At 40.5% G+C, this 25,240-nt stretch overlaps 1 protein-coding gene across 1 annotated transcript; it reads right to left on the minus strand.

Moving 5' to 3' along the window:
* OXTR (oxytocin receptor) lies at window positions 1–25,240 on the minus strand. Its single transcript, XM_044656836.1, has 2 exons — window positions 24,295–25,240; window positions 1–248 (listed from the first exon to the last, which is right to left on the minus strand). Exons 1-2 carry the CDS (start codon window positions 25,238–25,240, stop codon window positions 1–3), a joined length of 1,194 nt encoding a protein of 397 aa, XP_044512771.1.

Consider the following 25,240-nt stretch of genomic DNA (forward strand, 5'->3'; position numbering starts at 1 on the left):
TCACTCCCCAGCTGGCTGGGTGAAGCTCTTCAAGCTAGAGCTCTTACGGCTCAGGACGAAGGTGGAGGAGTTACTTTTTTTGCTGGCGCTGGTCTCGCCTCCTGGATTAGTCTTCAGATAACTTGCCGAACAGCAAAAGAAACGGTGCACCAGGTCATGAAAGAGGTGGCCTGTGAACAGCATGTAGATCCAGGGGTTGCAACAGCTGTTAAGGCTTGCCAGGAGCATGGCAATGATGAACAGAGAGGCTGCAAGAAGGGTGAGAGTAAGATCAAAGCATTAAGAGGGCATTGAGTCAACATGGCAGCTGGCAAGGCCAGCTTGAGGGAAGCCAAAGTGTACGGATGTGTCATCAGCTCTGGCACTCCCCTGACTCCCTTTCTAGGAGTCCCAAGCTGTTCTTACCTCCTTCCTTTCCTCCTCTCCCAAGGCACCCCCCCCCATCAGCACCGAACCCAGACTCTAGTACTACCTTGGCCCCACAGTTATTGGCTTTTGACCTCAATTTCCTCGTTTGTTAATAGAAGAGTTGGTCCGGGTGGTTTCTTAGGTACCTTCTAGCTCTTGAGCTGATTTTATCATCCTATTATTAAGGTTTTACAGGGAGGCCTACCTGATAAACCTAATAAATGTTTTACTTTTTGTTTGTTTCCCCTGGCAGAAGGAACCAGAACTGGTGTTCAAGGTTCCTTGGAGCCAGGGACACTGGTGCCTAACATCCCCTTCCACCATTTAGCCCTAAGCCAGCCTTGGCCAAGGGAAATAAACATGGGGACAGAAAGGCTGCCTCTCCCAGGCTAAGATGAGTTCACAAATTTGTTTAGAGGTGAGGAAGTCTGTGGAAACTTCCCCACACTATGTCTGTTTAATCAAATATGGCCCTACAGAGAGACTGTCTAGATGGAAATGTCCATTTGTCCCCAGAGTAATGTACTTCATTAGATAGACCCGCCACCACTGATGCTCTGAGAGCTATTCATAAACCTTCTGAACTCAGTGCTGCAAGAGAATCTCCTAAAAGGACTGAGAAAATGGAAAAAGATGGGCTGTCTTAAAAGAGTAGAAAAGGAAGAGCATCAACACAGATTTGTTTAAACAAAAAGACAAACACTGAGTGAAAACTCAGTTGATTTATGCTAAATTGGCCCAATGCATCCATCAGTCAAATCCCTGGGTGAATCTTCCCTTTCCCAAGAGTTTCCAGCTCTTATTAGGCTGTGTCTGAAACTAAATTTTTAACAAAGAAACTGTTCAGAACAGCAGAGGGAAGCTGGAGAACTGCCATCTTCTCTTTTTGTTTTGTTTTTTTTTAAAACCCTTACCTTCCATCTTAGAATTACTACTGTATATTGGTTCTAAGAAGAATGGTAAGGGCTAGGCAATGTGGATTAAGTGATTTGCCCAGGGTCATACAGCTAGGAAGTGTCCAAGGCCAGATTTGAACCTAGGATCTCTCAATCCACTGAGCCACCCAGCCGTGCCCCCATTGCCATCTTTTCAACAGTTTCCCTCTCTACTCTCATCCATCACTCCAAATCCTACCTATCCTTCAAGACCCAGCTCAATCCCAACTTTGTTCATGAAACTTTCCCTGGCAATATGAATCCTCACTGTTCTCTCTCTCCTCCATACTCAGGGTCATAAATCCCAAGTTCAAAGGCACCTCAGAAATGATGGAGTCCAATTTGTTTTACAAATGAGGAGAGGAAAGGAGAGACTTGATGAAGATTATACAGCTAGTAAACGTAAGAGGCAAGATTTGGCCTTCTCATTCAATGCTCTTTCCATTGAATCATGATTCTTCTGTAGCTCTGAGTATGTGCCGCACTGCTGAGTCTTTAATCAGATACTATCTTAGATGACTTCATAATAATAATCTTTTATAGAGCATTATAATAAAATCAAGCAATTATATGATTCTTTAAAGTTACAAAGTGGTGTATGTATATGTGAATATGTGTGTGTGTGTGTGTGTGTGTATACACACACATTTATCATTTGAGCCACACAAGAAGTGCGGTTTGTTCTCACATTAGACACTCCAACTCAGTTCCAGGTATTTTCACTTGCTAACTGCCATGTCTGGAATTGCCTCCCTCCTCATCTCTATCCCCTAAAGTTCAGGTCTTATCACACTACTTCCTTTCGGATTAAACTCCAGTGGCAACAACTAGAAAATCTTTCATTTGGTGTTCAAAGCCCTTCATAACTTGGCCCACCCACCATCAACCTTTCCAGTCTTCTTCCACATCACGCTCATATGGATTCTGCCATACTGTGACCCTTGCCACCTGGAGGTTTCTTGAACAAAAAAGGTACATCTCCCAACTCTCAGCATTTTCTCTAGCTGTCCTCCATTCCTGGAATTCTCTTCCTTCTTATCTCAAATCCTAGCTTCCCTGACTTCCTTCAAGACCATCTTAAAATCGTGCCTTCTATAAAAGGTCTTTCCTGATCCCTTCAAGGTGAGTGCCTTCCCTCTGTTGACTATCTCCCAATTTACCCTTTATGTAGAAGTAACAGAGTTGTTAGCATGCTTTATTCCCTATTAGGTGAGCTCCTTGAGAGCAGGGACTGCCTTTTCTCTTTCTTTGTATCCCCAGCTCTTAATACAGTGCCTGGCACAAACATAAAACCTTTTGAGTAACTGATTCACTGGTTCTGGAGTCAGAGAATATAAATTCAAAATCCTACCTCTTGATTATCATGGGCAAAATCATTTGTTATCCCTAAACCTTAGAGCCTTTCATCTGTAAAAATGAAAGGATTGAACCAGATGGCCTCAGAGACCCTATAGAACTCTGAATTATTGATCTGGTGAAGTAGGTGTTGGTAGGGGTTTTTCCTCCTTGTCTATCCCTGATATTATCTGTGTAAGGACCTCCCTAGTGAGGAAATTCCCTTTCCCAGCACAAATCACTAACAGTATTACATGTCTTAGAGAGGAGCCTGTGCTACTCAGAAATTGAATAACTTGCCCAATTAATAAGTACCAAAGGTAAGACTTGAACTCAAGTCTTCCTACTCATGAGACTAGCTATTTATCCACTATGCCAGACCACCTCTTGTGTCTAATATACTGAAGTCTTATCTCTCCAACCAAGGTATAAGTTTCTTGAGGGCAAACTCCATGTCTGTGCTGGGTAGACCAGCAGAGACTGAACACAGAGCAGAAATTCAGTGCATCTTTGTGGGTTGGTTAATTGAGTTAATTCAGAAGGAATGCTGAATCGAGAAATAAAGAGAACCCTGAATGAGTGGACGTATCCTGTCCCCGGTGTTCTATTCTTCCTGCCAATGATCATTAGAGACAGAAGGCTCAAAGGATGAGAGATGCTCATTCAAATGACAAGGTCTGATACCAAGTGAAGTCAACAACATGGAGCAATGAGCACCCGAGATTCCATAATGACACAGAATCAATGGCAAAGACAAAAAGTAGGACTAAAATCTTCTGACATAGTTGAGTGAGTAGAGCATCCTTCAAGGAGCTGTCATTCTGACTCCAAGATGCTCCAATTAACAGACAAACATTTGCAAGGATAATAGATGAGATCATTTTTGAGGAAGATAATGCCTTAGGACAAATGAGTGTATCACATCATGTCAAAGAACCCTGAAAGGACTGGATGCAGGATCATTAACTTCGAATGGAAAGATGGATAGGTCAGAATTTAGGGAATAAGACACTGGCTAAGGAGAACATTGGGGAATCAGAGGGGGAGCAGCCAGCCTCCTGAAGAAGAACACTGGAGGAGCAAAGGAACATACAAAGTGGGGATCCCAGCAGATTTTGTTGAGTTTGCAATATTACCCACATTCTGCCCTGGAAAATTAAACCAGCAATATCTTTCCTTTCCAAAATATGTTTGAAATGAGCTCACATAAGAATAATCATAGATCAACCTCATCCTAGACCATAGAGCAGAACGTAATCAAGTAAGCTCTCTCCTATGAGACCTTTGAAGCCTGACTGTGCCCCTGATCACCGAAAGCTCAAATTAGCCAGGAACAGCTGACTGGCAGCCAGCCATGTTCCTCTCTGGGTGTGGCCAACCCCATGCTCAAATCCAGGACAGAGACATATGGTCCACTTCATCTGAACCAAATTTAAAAATTCAATTAAAAAACATTTTATTTCTATCCACAGTAACAAGAATACCAGATCTTTAATTCCATTTTTTTCTTCTCTGCTCAGAACTCTTTGATGCAATTCATTATCTACCAAATGATATCTGAACTTGTTAATAATAGCTACCATTTATACTCTACTCTAGACAATCGTGAGCTACTGAGGATGTTCTTTCCAATCTCTGTGCCTTTACTTACATCATATCTTATGCATAGAATGTTCCACTGCCCACACCCAGTGCTACCTGTTGAGAGGAATTCTCCCCATCCTTCAGGGCCCATTTCAAATACTACCTGCTCCAAAAAAACAAACAAACAAAAAGACAACCCTGCTCTCCTTGATTCAGAATTAATTTTTGCTCTTTGGACCTAGCCTCGTTCTCTCTCCCTTTTTTGCATGCTACAGAGAAGGAGACAGACACACAGAAGGGAAATGCCTGGTCCAAAGTCAATCATGTGACAGAATTGTGATTTAAACCCAATCTTTTATCTCCAAATCTGATCCTTTTGTCACTGAACCACACTGCCTTTCCACAGCTGGTCCAGTTTATCTTCTACTTATTTCTGGTATATGTCCAGATCTATGTAGTAGTATTAATATTATTCCATGTTGCCCCCCCCCAAAATAAATTTGAGCAAAGGAGAGAACAAGAGGGAATTGTGCTTTGAGAACAGAGTTTAGAAAACAAAGAAGAGGGGACATCTTGGCGTACCAAATGGACATAAGAAAAGCAGGCTGGTGGCCTCAAGAGACAAGCTTCACCTTCCTTTTGAAACTCAAGGAAAAAGCAGAAAATTCCAAACTGACCATTTAGCAAAGACTGCCCCTTAGTGGCTGGTCTATGAGGAATTTCCAAATCATTGAGTTAGAGAGTAGGAAGGGATCTTGGAGATCATGTGGTCCAACCTCCCTCCAGAATCTAGGGTCCACTTTACATGATCACTGGCAGTGGTCACCCAGCTTGTTGTGTGAACACCTTCTCACCTCTCCCAAATCTTCTTTGAGTTCTTCCTATCCAAGGCATTCTCTTCTCTTTCCCTACTCCATGACTCCTCCCCTACTTTCTTTCCCAACTCCATAACTTCCTTTTTTCTACCAAAAGCCTCCATCCCAAGCCTCAAAAATCTTTGAAATATCAAATCCTATTCCCAAAGCAATTTCTATGCAAACATACTTAATTCACAGCTAGGTGGTACAGTGAAGAGAACACTGGAATTGGAGTCAGAAAGATCTGAGTTCAAATCCTACCGCAGACACTTACTATGTATGTGTCTCTGGATGAGTACTACTTTCTCTCTCTTGGTCTCTATTTCCACATCTATAAAATGGTCTAGACAAGAGGACATTGATAAAGTGTTTTGCAAACCCTAAAACACTCTATAAATGCTCACATTCTGTCATTTCAGTCATATCCAACTCTTTGTGACCCCATTTGGTGGTTGTTTTGTGTTTTGTTTTGGTTTTTTTTTTTTTGGCAAAAATACTGGAATGGTTTGCTATTTTCTTCTCCAGCTCATTTTACAGTTAAGGAAACTGAGGCAATCAGGGTTAAGTGACTTGCCTAGGATAACACCACTAAGAAGTGTCTGAAGTCATATTTTAACTCGGATCTTGCTCTATATCCCCTGTACCACCCAGCCGTCTTATATAAATGCTACCAATTACTATTATTGTTCTACCTCTCCCTTTATCGGGTGCCAAACCCTAGCAAATCAGTCTATCACCATTTCTCTTTCCTGCCAAGCATCCCCTTTACTATTCCTACCTATAGGGACAGACCCCCTCATACAAATACTGCATCACTCACTGCACCTAACTTCCTGCCTTGATCCCTAAAAGGAATCCAGAAGAGAGAAGAAAGGGCTCCTAACTTGGACAAGAGAGCAGGCATGTAACAAAAATGGGCTTTTGTGACAGACAGCAGCTTGGCATCACTGCGAGAGCTATACGATTTCCCAACTGTGACCCAACTCACTCTCTTCCAACTATTTCACTGGCAATATACAAGCTGAGATGAGTACTTGGAGTCCTATTTAGCCCAGATAATGGACCGCAAGCTGAGAAGCAAAGAGAGGATTGCCTGTGATAAGACTTTGAAAATGGCAGCATTGGGAACCGGTGCCCAAACCCCCTACTCAACAACTGTGGCAATGATCACCCTGGCGGTGGTGGCAACGGTCAGCATTTCAGCAGTGTGCTTTATTTAATGAATATCTCTGCTCCCTCCCAGAGGGAGAGAAGAAACTGGGGGGAGCCTACCTATCTTGATCTGTTTCCTAAAACTCCCGAATTTGGAGTACCCATGAACTGGCAATGGATGGCCTGTGTCTTGGCAAGCTACGGGTATGCAGCCATGCAGCAATTTAAATGTATTTCCAATTTTATTCTTTTTCTTGATTCTATCCATAAGAATAAAACTAAGCATCATGCATGCCTTCCCAGTGGCCTGTGCAATAAATCCCATTTTACCAAGTTTATATAAATATGAAACAGGAAGAGAGTTGACTATTCTTAGAGGGATTGCGGCTCAGAGCTGTTCTGATTCTGATTCACTAATCACCCCTCAGACTATAGCAAAGAATGAGAAAAACACTCATTCATTCATTCCGTAAGAATTCAAGTGATCTTGTCGCTTCCCCCTGGGCTCCCCCTGCTGTTGGATGGGATCTACAACCTACAGGTTTAGCCTGGAACTTAAAAGAACCTCATTCTTACTTGTGAATAGTGGCTAGCAGCACAATATGGTGGGTGGCATTTAAGATCATTTGTACATAAGATGGAAGCAGTATCAGGTAGCTGGGGGGAAATGCAAGTGAATACTGCAGACCCATAAGAATAGAAAACTAAAACCTTGTTTGAGCTACAGTTTATGATAAATACAAACAATAATAAAAACAGGGCTGGAGGGGAAAGGAATTATTTGGCTAACTTGAGTACAAGAGGAAAATCAAAAGAAATAGCATCTCTACTTAGGGCTATGTTCACTTCCAATTCAAGGAATTGTCAAATGTAAATTGAATAGAATCAAAATGTGGATGAAAAGACAAAACACCAAAAAAAAAAAGCCCTCAATTTCTATCTTGTTTCTGTTTGGCCACCAGAGAGATTGAACCTCAAACTCAAAAGGAATAAAAGAAAATACTTACCAGGGAACTGAAACCTAGGATCAGTAATGTAAATGGTAGGAAAGGACATTTGGCTGCTTTTAATTGAAGTCAAGTCACTTGGCTCAGAAAAATTACATCTAGAAGTATTGAAATAACTCTCATGTGTGGTTGCTAAGTGCCCGTTGGTGACTGGACACTGGCTAATGTTCCAATTTTCACAAAAGGGAAGAAAGTAGATTTTGCAATAGGTTAGTGAGCTTGGTGTCAAATTTTGACAAATTCTAAGATGTATTCTCTTAGAAGATGACTATGAGCACTTAGAGAAGGTAGAAGTGACCAGGAGGAGCTGTCATACCAAGACAATCTTCATTTACTGTTTTGATTGAGTTACTAGAAAAATGCATGAAGAATATGTTATGGCCATATTTTTATGGATAGCACAAAACCAGGAGGAAAGCAGACTTAAGATCCTAAAAAGTCTCAACAAATAAGGGTAAAAAGATGAATTTTACAAAAGGGTTATATGTAAAACTCTGGCACTTGATTATTTTGAATCAAAAAATTATAAGGCAAGGGAATTTAAGGCTCAAAAGTTATTCACCTATGAATAAATGAGATGAATAACAATGAAAAATCATTTGTTAACCACTTACTAAGTACCAGGCACTGCACAGAGCACTAGGAATGGTTATACCAGAAGAAAGACAATCCTTTCCTTCAAAAAGCATGTCTTTTAATAGGAGAAGATAACATGGAGGGAGTAATGCTTTCATTGGACTAGTCACAGGATGGTGAGTAGAGAAATGGAAATCAATCAATATATTACTGGAAGCAATGGCCCTGTTAATTCACAGGAAAAAGATAGAGGAGTGTTAGTGGACTCCAGTTTCAATGTCAACAACATGGAATTGCAACCAAGATTAAAGTGGAGCATTGTTCCAATGACTGGTGTTTTTATCATCATTGGAAGGTATACTCAGAAGAGATGAACTCATAGATCTTTCAAAAAATTAGAGTAAGAGCAGCAGTGCAATGATCCAGGACAATTCTGAGGGACTTATGAGAAAGAACATTATTCACATCCATAGAAAGAACTGTGGGAGTAGAAACACATTAGAAAAACAACTGCTTGATCACATGGTTCAATGGGGATATAATTGAAGATGTAGATGCTAAATGATCACCCTAGTACAAATACTAATAATACGGAAATGGGTCTTGATCAATGACAAATGTGGAATTGCTCATTGGCTTTGGGAGGGAAGTAGGAAGAGGGGAGGGAAAGAACATGATTCATGTAACCATGGAAAAATATTCTAAATCAAATAAATAAATAAACAAACAAATAAATAAATAGATAAATGAATGAATGAATGAATGAATAAGTAAATGAATAAGCAAATAAATAAATAGATAGATAGATAGACAAATAAATAAATAAATTGACTTTAAAAAATAAAATAAAAAGACACACACAGATAAAAAAAAGAATTAGAGTAAGCAATTTTTTCTTAGGTTAAGCCTCAATCTATCACTTTATAATTTTCACTTGTGGATTAACTGAGTACTCTTCTGATCCCCTTGGGTGCTACTGTCTCCCACTCACACATACCCAAGTTTCCTTGTATTTTCTCTACATACATCTTATATTTATTTACCTCTGGATGTATTGTTCCTTTGGCCTTCTAGTGGAATGATAATTGCAGTTCTATCTTTGTATACAAAGTATCTCACACTATGCCCAACACATAATAGATGCTTAAAAATATTCATTGATTTCATGACTGATTAATCATCATTTGTGGCTTTTCTTTCCTTCCTAAAACATAGCTAAACACTTCGTGGATAATTTACTGAGTTTTTCTGTCCTTTGCCCCCCACCAAAAGTTTTCTCCAGAGTGGATCTCATTTGGTGATAAGTTTGGAACTTTGTGAAACTAATCATGGTACACCATCAAGGCCACCATATGCAAGCACTTCCCAGTTTGGTCAGGTCTCCCAGAGCCTGTGATCCCCTCCCTATCATCTTGAGGCATCAGAGTAGGACTTCGGAGAAAATTTTATCTTGGTCTTTTTGAAAAAGAAATGTGATGTCTACAATGAGAGAAGCGAGAGTCTATCAGACCCCAGGAATATTTCACTCACAAATCTTCCTTTTAATCTAGAGTTCTGGAATTGTACTAAATATTGACAGCAAGCACACACCAGCCTATAGTTTTGAGTCTTCTGTTCTAGTCATATTACATTTAGGTGATTATATCTAAATCAGAATGCCATGTTCTATAAGGAACACGGACAAACTGAAATACTTCCAGAGAAGGGCTTCCATGATGGTAAAGAGCACAACTGAGAATATCATCTGAATGCGCTGGACATGGTTAGCCTAGAAGATGGAAGACAAATGGGAATATCAGGAGTTATCCTAGACCTATAGTAGTCATAGGAGCATAGGTGTAGAGACCTCATGGAAAGGGACGTCAGATACAGGGTACCTCTTCAATGTACAGATGCAAAATTCTTGAAGGAAGTTAAGTAAGTGGCTCAAGACCACATCAGTCATTAGCATCAGAGGCAGAATTTGAACTCTGTTTTTGACCAGGGGGTCAGTGTCCTTTCCAGTGTAGCACACTGGCTTTGCTTAGCTCTGGAGAATGTAAAAAGGGATCCAGGGGAGGAATTACAGAGATACAGACATAGGTTTCAAATAAGTAAAAATGTCTTATACCAATACTATTCCATTGGATCTGTGGTTTCATAGATATGGGCATTCCCTCCAATAATATACTATAGACCACAGACCACCCATACTTGCCCATCCTTTGTGATTCCTATCTCTATTTTTCCATAAGTTTGCCATAGGGGTCCACTCATTGGGAAGAGTCCTCCCCTAGTTATTTCAGCATTGTAAAGATAACAGTGGACGATATGGACTAATAATTAGCTATTCCTCACTCTCATCATGTGATCTTTTTTTAACCACGCATTTCTTCAATAACATACTTTCCACCACCTTTTCATAATTCATTCTTTGATGTGCTGCAACCTGCAGACACCCACTACTGACTCCCACTTTCCACTGACCTTTGGAATATCTTGGACATCAGCTCTTTGTAGATTGTGATGTTCTATGACTCATACCCAGGCAACATTTCTAGAAGAGTATTAGTTTTTAAAAGATGGACTTTTCCATTTTTTAAATAGACTCCAAAAATGTGGAGTTATTAAAATAGCTTCATTTTCTCAAAGGCAATGCAGCCTACTTCTCCTCCTGTACAATTCTGGAACCAACATTATACATTTACTAAATCAGTCCAAGATTTTATTTGTATATTTGTGTGTGTGTGTATATATATATATATATATATATATACATATATATATATGTATATATATGTATATATACATATATATATAGGTATATATGTGATATATATATCTCTTTTTATCTTTCAATCACTATGTGTGTGTGAATATCAATAGATAGATAGATGGGGAGAGGCAAGACAGAAGCAGGGAAAGGAGGAGAGAGAGAGAGAGAGAGAGAGAGAGAGAGAGAGAGAGAGAGAGAGAATGTTGTCCATTCAATTATAAATAAGATGGAAAAGAAATATTCTTCATCCATTTTTTTCCTGTGGATAATTATGAAAAAAATCTTTTGGGTAATTAATGACCTCATTAAGGGGAATTATCCTTGTAAATATTTTATATAGATGAGAAAAGTTTATGTATATATATATATATATATATTCATATAGATGTACCAGTTATCAGTACTATTCTCTAAGTTATTACACTGATAGTCATAAGGCACAAGTTTTTATTTTATGTTTCTACTTCCAAATACTCTGAAAATCAATCCAATGCCTTGATGCCTTGAAAATTACATCATTCACAAGTTATATCTCTGTATACTTTCTTGACATGTTGTTTTCTCACTATCTTTGGGGCTTTTTTCCCAGCGTCATTTTCATTTCTTTAAAAGCATGTTCAGGGTTGAGATGTTAGAGTACAAATTTGATGGTAAAAAGTTTATTATAAAAATTCTTTGCATTTTTTCCATATTTAATTTATGATGATTTTTTCCAATTTCAACCCTAAGTGCTCTTGGGGTGACATTAATAGGGTACTTCCCTAAGCTTTCTTTAAACCGGTTTTTTCCTGTAGTATTTCTTTCTCTTTCATGAAGAGATATTGCTCATAATCTTCCAAAATTTCTAAGATTTTACATATTAATTTATATTCTAAACTGGTATTGGATTTACCTGTCCTCTCTGTCCTTTTGTCAAGTGGGTCAACTGATTGCTGATTAAAGAAGTTTTTAAGCTTTTTTTGATCTTCTCATGATGACAATTGACTTTCACTGGTTAGATTCATGTGTAAAATTAGTATAATCATGAATATTATTATCATCTATAAAATTATTATAATGTCCTTTACTCTATTCATTTCCTATTTTTTGCTTCAACAAATTATTTTAAAAGGTAATGTTGGAATTGTTTTAATTAAGATGCCATTCTTTTTCTCATTTTTATTCTTTCTTTTAGCTTTGTATTAAGCTTGATCTTTGATTTAACAAGCTGGTAGTCTATACATAATAAACAGCTAATTCAAGAATGACCCTCACATGAGAAACAAATCATTTCCTATTTATTCAAATATAATCTGTATCTTTTTTGTGATACCATGTGCCTCTTCTAGCACTTTATGTTGTTTTTTCAAAAAAACATCTTCATGATGCTTCTGTGAAATCTATAAGGGATTGGTTTCTCTCATTCCCTATTCCTGCTTCATATTTTCCAACAATTTTTTTCAGTCCTCACCTATGTTCACATTTGCATTGAACTCACTCTCAAAGTACATTTTGGTTTCATTGGGAGGGTCTAAATCAAATTCATTAGAGAATTTCTCTAGTCTTTAATCATTCTCTGCAATAGATGTGGACACATAAGACCGCAAGTTTTTTCATGGTGGTCCTTTTATAAATATAATGAATGCTGCAGTACAAGATAACCCAATGAAACATAAAATGTTTCTCTAAACATAAGATAAAACAAACTCCATCAGTAGCTTTTACCTGCCTTTACAAGGAGGAAGCTATCCTTCCATTTAGTTGCAACTTCCTTTGGTCTTCCAGTTTTCTTAATAGGGCAAGTCAAGATTAATATGATTCGGTTCCTCCAAGATTATGTCCACTTAGTCACTGGACAAGGTTTTTGCCTTTAGAGAATCAACAACTAAGTTCATGTTTGTAAGACAGTCAAAAATTGTAATTCTTGGGATCCTTTTCCCCCTTTTCCTTCCCTCTGCCTACCACTGAAGACTTGAAGTGAAAGGAGACCACTCAGGATCAAAGGCCCTTTTCTATTTTTTCATTTTTGACATTGGTCACCATGACCAAAAAACCCAGCATAAACAAGTGGCCAGTCTACTAGTGATGATCATCTCAATGTTTAACTAGGCTGGTCCTCGGAAAGCAGATAGTCAGACACCAGCACTGGAGAAGAAACCTTTCCAGAGTGCCAGAGATTGCACTCAACTGACATGACTTTCCAGAACTCCAGGTCACTTCCATGCTATGGTGAGGTGTAAAGATCTTTATATTCTTTGTAGTTTGGATCCCCCTCTTTTCCCAATACAGAATTGCCCTATCGGCCTGTACTCTCCAGTGTCCCCATCACTTCCCCCCCCCAACTACTTTTGCCCCAAATGAAAACATTCTTGGCTACAAAGGGATTGTCTTGCCAAAAACATTGCTTTGTACATAGTAGACGCTTAGTAGATATTTCTAAGATGGAATCCCTAGACAAAACTTCTCTTGACTTTAACTCTCCAAAACTTCAGCTTCCACCCTTGTACCCTTTCTCATGTCAAAAAGGAAAAATGAACCCAAAAAGCCTGACCCTGAAAAATATGCAGGAAATCTTTAGCTAATAACTTCCTCCCCTCTCCCCTTCCTTATTTTTCCCATATCTTAAATTGTACTTTTAGAAGAGAAAAAAAAAAACTAAACAAGGTCACCTTGGGACAGGAGTCCAGAATTAAAACATTAGCTAGGAACTTAATGTAATTTATAATTGCTGATTCAGCCAACAAGCCTGATCATTAACTATACACCTAATTGCAACTTCAAGATAAAGGAATTAAGTTTTTGATTTATCTTGGAAAGCAAATGAAAAACAAGCCTGAATGTCCTCATCACGACCATGGGAACATCTCCTTGGTGGAGGGGGAGAAGGCTGGAAGACTTCAAGGCTTGGCTTTTTCCACCCTTATCCCCCTGCTTCCACTTTGGCTTCACATAGAACCCCTCTGCATTCCCATGGGTAGAAATATCCTCCCCATCAAGGCCAGGCTCTTATTCTAATAGATCTTAGAGTTGGAAGGAGTATTAAGGGTAATTCAGTTCCAAATACCCTTAGCCCCAGGAACAGAATAACATCAAAATAATAACCCTTGTTCATATATTACCTCAAGGTTCACAAAGCACATTACACATATTCTTTCACTTGATTCTCACAATAGCCCTGTGAGGTAGGTCTAGCTCTTATTTTTTCCCCATTTTACAGATATGGAGCCTGAGTGAAATTAAGTGACTTGTCCAAGGAAAGAGAGCTAGAAAGTGCCTGAGGAAAGATGTGAATCCAGGGCTCCTGCCTCCAAATCTGGAGTTTATATAAATATACATGTGTATGTTTACATGTCAAGATGTTTAATTTTTAAGATGTTTTGAAAGTATATGCATCTAAAAGCTCCATCCATCAAGATCAAGTGAGAGAAAAAGGAGGATGAAGAAGGGGCAGAAAAGGGGAGACGTATATGGGTAGAAAATAAGAAAGGAGAAAAGAATGTGAGTGGAGGCTGACCCCCTTGTCCTCTCTTATACCCTCTCACATATTTAGATCATATACCCTTCCCCTTTCTCTGGAATCTTTCTTCCTTATCACATTCTTCTTCCTACCTCCTTATTACTTTTTCCCTTTCTGGCACATGCCTTTCTGAATCTCCCTCCTCACCCTCACCCATCTGATGCCAACCCAGAAGAAAAATCCTATCACTCTGGATCCCTAAACCTATGATCTCCATGTACAGGCATCTTTGAAGACTCAAAGAAAGATGTCTACCCAATGGCTCTTGTCCCATCCACCCCTCAAACAAAATGCCTGGAAAAGAGTTGACCAGACAGCCAATCAATCCTATCCAAATTCCTGGAGAAACCATGACTAAGTCACAAAATAAAAGGAGCCCACATGGCCTCATGTTCTGACCTTCATGCAATAAAAAACACTGACCCATTCTCCAGTTTAGGCACATTAACACAGAAATAGAAAATTGTGGGGAGGAGAAAGTAGATATTGCCTTCCAAATCAAAAATGCCCTATTCTCCTCTAAAGTGAACTAAGAAATCTACTTTAAGAATTTCTCTGCATAATTACATTTGAGACTCACAACAGTCAAAGGATGCAAGTATTTTCATCACCATTTTTACAGATGAGGAAACTAAAGTAAAAAGAGATCAGGTGCCTTGTCTATGGTGACATAGCATAGTAAATAGTGTGGAAGAATTTAAATATTTTTGTGAAATAATTTTCCCTTAGTCCTTCTCACACCCAAGAACAGTCTGATTCAAAGGTGAGGTTGAAATAATTTCTCCCTTAGGCTATGAAAGTGGGTTGGTATCTTCTAGGTTGAAGCAAAGACTTTCCCCAATTGTGATGAAGTAATGAAGGAAAAGGTGGGGTCTCTAAGTCCACCTCCTCAGTGGCTACTTACCAGAGAAGTCTTGGGAATGTGAGGGCAGGAACTGAGTAGTGAAGCCACAAGGAGTATATAAAGGGCTGCATGTGAGAGGAGTTTGCTCTTTTGCTCTCTTTGGGAACCCATTCAGATTGTGGAGGGAGTCAACTGGCCATTTTAGTTTAGTTTAGTTAACTGGCCATATGAATTGAGTAGCCAATGAATACATTATGTTAAAATGAAGAAATATTGTCTTTCTGAGAATTTCAATCATTACACTAACAAAAATGAGAAAGAGACATTTACCGCAAGGGCAGAAATGCAAGACAGAAATCACCAGCTCCAGCCCTCAACCCCTATTGCTACTCAGAAGCTACTTCAAACTTGTAAAAGCTTCAAAATAATTTTGATGGCCTCAGAGCATGACCAGAGTCACTCAAAGCAATTTAGAGAGTGAACTGAAGAACCTCCATTTGGGATGGTTCAGATTAACAAAAAGAAAAGTCTGGCATCTGCTTAAGAGGTGACTTTTGTGCCAATAATGGGGACAGGGATATTTGCTTAACCTACAAAATTGCTCAGAATGATGTTGAATAGCCCCAGGCATGTTGACCCTGTAATAATGTTCCTCACATGGAAGAAACTACAGCAGATAACACAGCTTCAGCACACGGCAAAAGCCAATCATCCAAGAAGCAGCAATCACCAACTACAGAGGCAGAAAGGATACAGATGAGCATCAATGAGCCACAGACAACTACTAAGACAAGACTAGGAGAAGTTTTCCAATACAATCTCAGAAGTATGTGAATACTCCTCTGTATATATGGACAGAACAGCAAGATCCTAGGATTTGCTTTCCCTTGTTCATTGCTTTGTCATAATATCTAACTAAATGCTTTGCTATCTGATTTTTTTATCCCTGTCTAGTCAACTGGAAGGGAATGCACTGAATGGAGGCTTGAACTTTCTTTGCAAAAACACTATTATATAAAACAAGTCAAGCTGACCTGTCTTATAGCAAGGAATTCCAGAATATTTTGAGAATCATTGGAAACTAAGAATGTGGAGGGGGAGATACAAAGCTAGTCACTTTTGACCTCATTCCTGCTGTAGCCAAAGTCCCTGACCCTTTTATAGCCAATGACTTTTGCCCTGCAACCCCCTAAAAGCCTCAAAGGTCCCTGCCACCTTTATACTGTTATTTTTCCCCATGGGCAAACTTGAGAGAAAATGGTAATATTTTGAAAGCTAACCATAGTTCATCTATAAATGTCAAATATTTTTAAAAATCAGATTACTTTCCTCTTTGGCTCCAAGATTTCCATGAACAGGGTCATATCCAGTTACAGAGTCAGACTGAGAAGGAATCTCAAAGATCATCCAATGTTCAGTCATGTTCAACTCTTTGTAACCCTATTTGGGGTTTTCTTGGCAAAGATATTGGAATGGTTTTCCATTTCTTCTCCAGTTCATTTTACAGATGAGGAAACTGAGGCAAACAGGGTTAAGTGACTTGCCCGGGATTACACTGATAGTGAATGTCTGAGACCAGATTTGAACTCTGAAAGAGAAGTCTTCCTGACTCCAGGTCGGGTGCTCTATCCATTGTGCCACCTAGCTACCTCATCCATTCCAATACTCTTTTTTTAAACCCTTACTTTTTGCCTTTAGAATCAAGATTATATATTGTTTCCAAGGCAGAAGAATGGTAAGGGCTAGGCAATGAGGGTTAAGTGACTTGCCTTGAACCTAGGACCTCCCATCTCTAGACTTGACTCTCAATCCACTGAGGCACCCAGCTGCCTCCAATCCCAATACTCTTTTACAAAGTAGGACACTGAGAGAAATTTGGGGATTCAGCCAAAGTTAGAAAGAATGCACATCTCCCAGGGCTCTTTCCATGATTCCATATTGTCTCATGTACATAATCATACCTTAATTATCTCCATATCGTCTTTCCTCTTCCCCCAGTACCAAGAATAAAATGCTCCAAGTAGATCCTTAATGAATAATTGCTAGTGACAACATCTCAGGGGGGTTAGCTAACCTAGTGATGATGATGATGAAGAAGATGATGATGATGATATCTCGAATTGAGTGTGATACAGTGGAAAGGAAGCACATTGGCTCTATAGTCAGAGGAAATGAGTTCCAATCCTTCTGCCAGTGCTTACAGCCTCTGTGACTTTGGGAAAATCACTGCCTCCCTGAACCCTAGCTTCTTACTCTGCAAATGAAGAATATTGGACTATTTGGCCTCTAATGACTTCCAGCTCTACAGTTATGGACCTGTGATATAGTGTATTCATTTATGAAGCACTTCCAACCACACAAACCAGAGTAGGCAGGTAGTTGGCACGATGGATTGAGCTCTGGACCTGCAGTTAGAAAGAACTGAGTTCAGATCCAACCTCAGACATTTACTAGCAGGATAACCCCCTGGGCAGGTCATTTCACACTCTACCTACCTAAACTTCCTCATCTGTTAAATAAGGCCAACAATTGCACCTACATCCCAGAGTTATGGTGAAGATATGAGATAATATTACTTTATGCATTAACCAAATGATAGCTGTTATTAGCTTAACTATTATCACCCTGAATTTGCAAATGAGAAAAACAAGGCACAAAAAATTTAAATGGCTTGCCAAGGTCATAGAACTCTAACTTTTATGAGAATCGGCTCAGAGAGAAAGAGCCAAATCTCTTGACTAACAAGATCTAACATCTTCCCCACCATATTAGGCTGCAGCACAGCCCCTAGTGGCACCAAATGCCTTCCTACCCCTTCCTGGGGAATTCTGGTCATTTGGTGAGGAAGAGGAGGGTGAAGGTGGTGATATTAAGACACTAGAAGAACCAGGCATCTCAATTAAAGTTATATATATATATATATATGTATATACATATACATATATATATATTATATGTGTGTATATATTATATTTCTATTTCTATTTGGCTTGATCCATCTTAGAAGAAAGGCACTTGAAACTAAGGAAAAGGAGCGGCATACCCCTAATACCATTGCTTTTTGCTATTTCTTCCCCTCTTGAAGTTTTCCATCCCAGAGCAAAGGCTGAGTCCTAGACTGCAGCACTATCTCTCTACCCCTTTCCTGAGCTTCTCCAACAAGTCAAAAGTTGTCAATATTTGGGGGGGGGGGGAGGTGGGAGGCTAGTTGTTAAATATTTGCCAGCACACTGATGAATCTAGTAAATGAGAGGTAGGAAGGGATACTCAATATGGGGCTAGCCTTGAACCTCAGCATAGTGCCTGGCACATAGTAGTTGCTTAACAAATGTTTACTTGACTCACCAGATTAGAGTCAAGAAGACCAGGAATCAAATCTTGCCTCTAAATTGCAAAGAACCTTGGATTCTAGTCTGTGGAGATTAAAATTAATATCCAATAACTAAGTATTACATTTTATAAAGTTTTTATTAATAATAAACTAATATAAAAAACTAGAGTGAAAAGGTACTAAACTAATTTCAGCCGTGCTCATGAAGGAAAGAGGAAGAGGGAGGAGCTACAGAATTTATAAAACAATAACAGACCATGCAAACGCGGAGGCAAAGGAAAGATTAAAGGGAATTTTGGGAAATACTAAGGGATTTCTGGAGGATGCAGTCCAAGGTTCAAAAATCTCCATTTACACAAGTCTTAGTTCTGACAATACTAATAATATATCATTTGTTGATACTCTATTCTGCTCTCCTCTCCTCTCCTCTACTCCTAGACTAATTTGTTTAGTCATTTCAGTCATCTGGGGCTTTCATGGCAGATACTGGAGTGGTTTGCCAATTGCCTTCACTGTTCATTTTATAGATGAGGAAACTGAGGCAAAAACAATCCAGGGAACTTGCCCAGGATCCCTCAGCTAATAAAAGTCTGAGGTCAGATTTGATCCCAAATATGAGTCTTCATGACTTCAGATCCAGGACTCTATCCACTAACCACCTAGCTGCCACCTAGACTAATTATTGGGTTACTAATAGAAGTCATTGAATCTTTTAGTTATTCCCACTGTCCATCTCAAGCAATTATTAAAAACTCTCCCTTACAAATGAGTTGCCAGTTTGTGTCTTTACATCAAAGAAATCACAGGTCTGGAAAATACATTAAATAGCACTAGAAAGTTTATCACAATTGCTTCTGTAGGAAAGGGAGGAAAAATACATTATTATTATTCCCATTTTACAGATGAGAAAACTCTGGCTTAGTGGGGCTGGGAGATTTGCCAGGGATCACACAGCTTGAAAGTGTCGGAGCCAATGTTAGCATCCAGGCTTCTGGCATTCTCGTTCTCCTCAGCTGTGGTCACACAGAAGATGAGTTGCCCTAAATGAAGAAATTGGGGCAGCTAGGTGGTACAATGGATAGAATGCCAAGCCTGGAGTCAGGAACACCTGAGTTCAAATCCAGCATCAATTACTTACTTGCTATGTGACCCTGGACAGGTCACTTTACTGTTTGCCTCAGTTTCTTCATCTGTAAAATAAGCTGGAGAAGGAAAAATGGCAAACCATTCCAGCTTCTTTGCCAAGAAAACCCCAAAAAGAAGAATCAGAAACAACTAAAAACCACTGAAGAACAACAAATAAAGAAGTGCCATCTGTAAGATTCCCTGAAGCAAAATATGACTTCTGTTTCCACCTTGCCTTTGGGGGCAGGGGACAAAAGGCAGCTTATTAGTCTTACATTTACCTAGAAACCTTTATTAATCTTAATGATGACAATGGCAATGGTTGATAGCTCATAATATCACAGATTCAGACCTAAAGGTCATTTAAGTCTAACCTCCTTCACTTTACTTATTTATTTATTTTTAAGCCCTTACCTTTTGTCTTAGAATGAATACTAAGTATTGGTTCCAGAAGATTGATAAAGGCTAGACAATTGGAGTTAATTGACTTGCCCAAGGACACAGAGATAGGAATCCTCTGAAGTCAAATTTGAACCCAGGTCCTCCCATCTCCAGGTCTGACACTCCATTCACTGAGCTACCTGACTATCCTTAACTCCCTCACTTTAAAAAGCAATGATTTGCCCAAGATCATACAGTAGCAGAACCAAGATTTGAAACCAGGTCCTCAATCTTCAAATTTAGTGGGTTTTTGTTCATTCTTTCATGCTACCTCTATCATGCTGTCTCTCGCTCCCTTAATAGCTGAAGAAACTGAGGCCCCCCCCCCAAATGATTTTCTTTAGTCATTTGGGTAGTTAAGTGGCAGAGGCGGTATTTGAACCTGGGTCTTCTGTCTCCCCATCTCACTCTTTCCTCAGCCCTGCCTATAGAACGTCACTATTCTATTCACAATAAACTCCATGTTTCTCAGTCTCGAATTATTATTCCTTCTAAGCACTTGCTAACACCCTCCTCGACTGGATACAATGGATGCCATTTAATATTCTTACTAATTATATTTTCAGCCACTTATGGCTCCCAAAGGCCAACCACAAAATCCACACACGGTCTTTTTATATAAATAGTCCCTGCCCTGTAATCTAACTTGTGACTTAAGCTTATCGAAATTAATTTTCCTCTAGACTAAGGGTGGGTGCCCCCTTTTCAGAGAATACGCCTGTCCTCACATCCTCCCTCCTTCTGTTAAGTACTGAGTCTGGGCAGCCTATTCCCCTGACCCAGCAGCCCTCTTCTGTCTGGGCAGGCAGCTGGCTATGGGCCACCTCCTTTCCTCTCCACTCATATCTAGCTCCTACTCCCTAGTGACCTCTCGTGATCCCAGGGGACCAAAAAGGAAAGATGATCCACGTTCACTTCCCCTTCCAGTGAGGTGATGGACTCAAGATGCAGAATGAGACACATTTTTGGACCAAAGCAATGTGGAAAGGTTTTGCTTCATCATGTCTATTTATTACAAAGTTTTGGAGTTTGTTTTCAGCAGAGTAAAGAGATTAGAGGGGGAGAAAATTTACTAACATTTACTAAAATAAATAAAATTGACTAAAAACTTTTTTTCAAAGAAAAGTATTGGACGAGTGGGTAGGAATCTGACTTTCACAGCAATAGCAGAATCATTCATCCTGGTTTGTGTCTGCATTGGTATTCTTCTCAGAACACTATGCATAAAAGAATAATGTGGAAAACCAGAGAAACACCCTGCATAACTCATTTGGCACACACTGTTTTCTTTGGGGGAATTAAAAGTCGGAGAAGCAAAGGAAACCACCATGACCTAAAATTCCCTTTGCTAATGTACTTCCCTGTTCTCTGCAGTAGGAGTGAGGGAATCCTGTTTTTCTTTTGTGGATGGATTATCTACAGGAAAAAGAAAGTTGAGGGATACATAAGTTAGCAAACATATATATATATATATATGTATATATATATATGTGTGTGTGTATTTGTATATACCCACACATACAGATACAAACATATGCAAATATAAATAAATAAATATGTGTGTGTGTGTGTGTGTGTGTGTGTGTGTGTGTGTGTGTGTGTGTGTAAAATAAACCTCTGGAAGACCCTAAGCTTGTATCTTCATTTAAAAAAAAAATACTGACAGGGCAGAATTTGAATCTGTATCCTCACTACAAATCCATCTCATTGTGTCTGTTTAGTGTAATTAGAGATGTTGGGAGAGGAGGGGAAAGGTGAGTATCTGGAACTCTGTTTTCTCTCCTTTCTACCCCTGGAAATACATGCCACCCCACCCCACCCCACCCCAACTTCCCTCCTCCNTTATTTCTAGAATAAATATGTTTAGATATTTCAGGAGGAGGAGGAGGAGGAGGAGGAGGAGGAGGAGGAGGGAGAGAGAGAGAGAGAGAGAGAGAGAGAGAGAGAGAGAGAGAGAGAGAGAGAGAGAGAGAGAATTGTTAAACTGGAGGAAGAGAAAGAAAAGCTAATAATATTAGCACTGGCCCTGAGGCTATCTTTAATGCTTCCTCTCAAAGTCCAACCTGCCACCCTAAAATGGTCAGTCTTCTTCCTGCTGGTAGGGCCTCACCCACCCTTTCTCTCCTTCCCAACCAGCCTGTTTCTGTCCAAGTTTCACCATTCTTCCAGGCTTTCAGGCTGAGTCATTTTTGATTCTTCATTCTTCTCCTCCTATATCCAGTCTGTCATTGAGTATTAAGATTTCTTCCTTTGTAATAGTTTCCCAATTCATTCCACCTCCTCTCCATTCCTACCATTATAGTAACACAATAAAGATTGGACTTGGAATCAAAAAGACTTGATTTCAGATCATGCCTCAGACACTTACTTTTTAGGCATAGAACCCTGGAAAAAATGACTTAACCTTTCTTGGCCTCAATTTCCCCCACTATAAAAGGGGGGAGGAGAATATGGAATAGATGGTCTCTAAGGTCTCTTGTGCCTCTAAATCTATGTTGCTATGGCCTCCAGTCTATATTATAATGGCCTCACAACTAGTCATTTCCAACCTATATTTCTGCCTTACTAGTCTTATTGCTCCTGTTCAGTTTACTTCAATAAACATGTCCTCCCTACAAAGTGCAGTGCTGAGCACTAGTGATACATACCTTCAAGTAGCTTACATTCTAGTGCTCAAGAATCCAAGGTCCCAGATCAGGTCCCAGATCCCCTGAAGGTATTCCAAGACCCTACCTGATGTGCTCCCTTTCTATCTGCAATAGACTTGGTGGTGTCATAAAGGCACATAGAGGCCACTTGGGTGGTGTAGAATACAGAGTGGTGGGCACAGAGTTATGAAGAACAAACTTTGAATCCTGCCTCAGACTCTTATTGGATTCATGACTCTGGGCAAGACTTTCTCAGTTTACTTATCTGTAAAATGGAAATTATAATAGCACCTATTTCTCAGGAATATTGTGAGGACAAAATGAGATCGTATTCAGTAGCCTTACTTCTAAAATGAGAAGATTGGACTTAGATGGCTTTTAATGTTCCTTCCAACTCTCAATATACAATCCCAAATCAAGTTTTACCCCCTACTTATCCTCAACATACTGAATGGTCCTCTGTTTGTTTCTTGGGAGGCAGCACAGAATAATAGATAATGCAACAGAATTCAGAGTGAGGTTCTGGGCTTGGAGTCAGAAAAACTAAATTCAAATCCTACCTCAGACAATTACTCACCAAATGATGTTATTATAGCTGTGAGGCTTCTCTCCCTACCTAAATTGTAAAGTAATCTGCTGGAGTCATCCCTTCCTGCCTCCCCTATCCCCACGCCCACCCTCAGCCCCCACAGTGCCTAGGAATAAGCACTTAAGAGACCGTAGGTTGTTCTTGCTTTTGAAAAGGTTTAGCATTATAAAAATTTCGGTTATGCCTTCTTCCATCGGGGAAAAAAAGAAATTTCTGACTCTTCAATGGGTACTTGTAGGTGGAGCCACCAACACCACAGCGTTCTCTCCACCTGTAGGATTTAAACATCTCAAAGAAATGCAAGTAACTCTAGAGATCATTGAGTCCTACCCCCTCATTTTATAGACGAGAAAAGAAAACAGATGAGCCACAGAATAGGAAAGCAACTTGCCTATGGCTGAACAGCTAGAGGGTGAAGGAAGAGAAAGGATTCTCAGCTTCTTTTTTCCCCAGAACGTTTGCCTGGTAGCTCACAAGCACAAGGCAGTTAACTCATTCACCCCCAAAGAGCCACATCCCCAGCGGGGTGAAGGAAAAGGATGTTCTTAGCCACATGGCCTGGCAGAAAGTGGTGACTGATTTGGGGAGTGTGGGTTCACATGGTTCCAGGTAAGGACTTTTCAGGTGTCGCTCCTGTGCTCAGGGAATTTTAACACATTAGGAAGATAGAATACCTTGGAAAGAACACTGGATTTGGGAAGTGGGTTTGAAGTTTGCTACCTGTGTGACCTGAAGCAAATTACTTAACCTTTCTAAACCTCTTGGCTTCCTCCTCTGTAAAATTGGGGGTGGGGGGTGGGGAGTGGATTAGAGGACAGCTAAAGTCCCTTCCAGTTCTAAATCTATAAGCCTTTGAATTTTGATGCATTACTCTGCCCCATTCTCCTGGAAGGAAAGCACTTGGCTAAGGGAAAGAAAGCTCTAACAGTCCTGAATCTCAGGCAAGATAGAGTGAGTAGACCTCAGCATTGTGCCCTGGTGCCTGCTTTGCTAATCAGACCTTCCTCTCCCCTCAAGCCTGAGTGACTCCTCACCTCTGTCCCTACCTTGGAAACCTATTCCATGCTGGCACTTTCTGACCACTCCATCTCCCTCTCTTTGTTCTCTACTAAGTAGCTAAAACCAGAAGGGATAGAAGGACTATACCCAGCACCCACAGGTGAAGAGAAGGGAGCCCCACCACCACCACCCTCCTACTTCCCCCTTCTTACTTTCTTTAGGGGCATCGGGGTCCCAAACCGACCACATCTGAACGAAGAAGAAAGGAGTCCAGCACACGATGAAGGCCAGGACAATAATGAAGGTCATCTTGATGGTGCGGATTTTGGCCTTGGAGATGAGCTTGACACTACTGACCCGAGACAGGGCCCCCCCATTGCCAGCATCTGCCCCACAGGTAACAGAGGAGGCCAAGGGCCCAGCAGCTCGGGGCTCATGAGCTGTCTTAAGCTTCAAATTCTGCCAGATTTTAAAGCTGATAAGCCCATAGCAGGCACTGAGCACCAGCACTGGGATGATGTAGACGGTCAGTGTGATCCAGGTGATGTATGCCTTGGGTCCCCAGGGCTGGATGAACACCGCCCAGCAGTCATACACTCCTTCGCTCACTTCCCTCAGGGAGAAGATCTGGATCTGAGGCACGCTGACCACCAGGCACACCAGCCAAGTACAGAGGACCGAGAGGTGATCTGACTGCCGGCGCAGGGAGCGCAGCGGCTGGCAGATGGCCAGGCAGCGATCCAGAGACATTAGCAGGAGCAGATAGGTAGAGGCGAACATGCCCACCACCTGAAGATACTTGACAAGGCGGCAGAGGAAGTCGGGTCCGTAAAAGTGAAAAGTGATGTCCCAAAGGAGCTGGGGCAGCACCTGGAACACTGCCACCACCAGGTCGGCTATGCTGAGGTGCTTCATGAAAAAGAACATGCGGGAGTGCTTGTGGCGGGTGGTGCGCAGAGCCAGCAGGACGCACAGGTTGCCTGTCAGCGCCAAGAAGAGGATCACACTCAGCACCGTCACCTCCACCTTGGCCATGGCCTCGTTGCGCTGAAAGGGGATGGAACTGCGGTTCCTGTCCCCGGGACTGGAGAGCTCCAGGCTCCAGTTGGCGCTGCAGTTCGGGGACCCCGGCTCTGCAGCTCCGCTTGAGCTCTCCAT

This window comes from Gracilinanus agilis, chromosome 1 (genome assembly GCF_016433145.1).
Source record: "Gracilinanus agilis isolate LMUSP501 chromosome 1, AgileGrace, whole genome shotgun sequence".
Lineage (NCBI taxonomy): Eukaryota > Metazoa > Chordata > Mammalia > Didelphimorphia > Didelphidae > Gracilinanus > Gracilinanus agilis.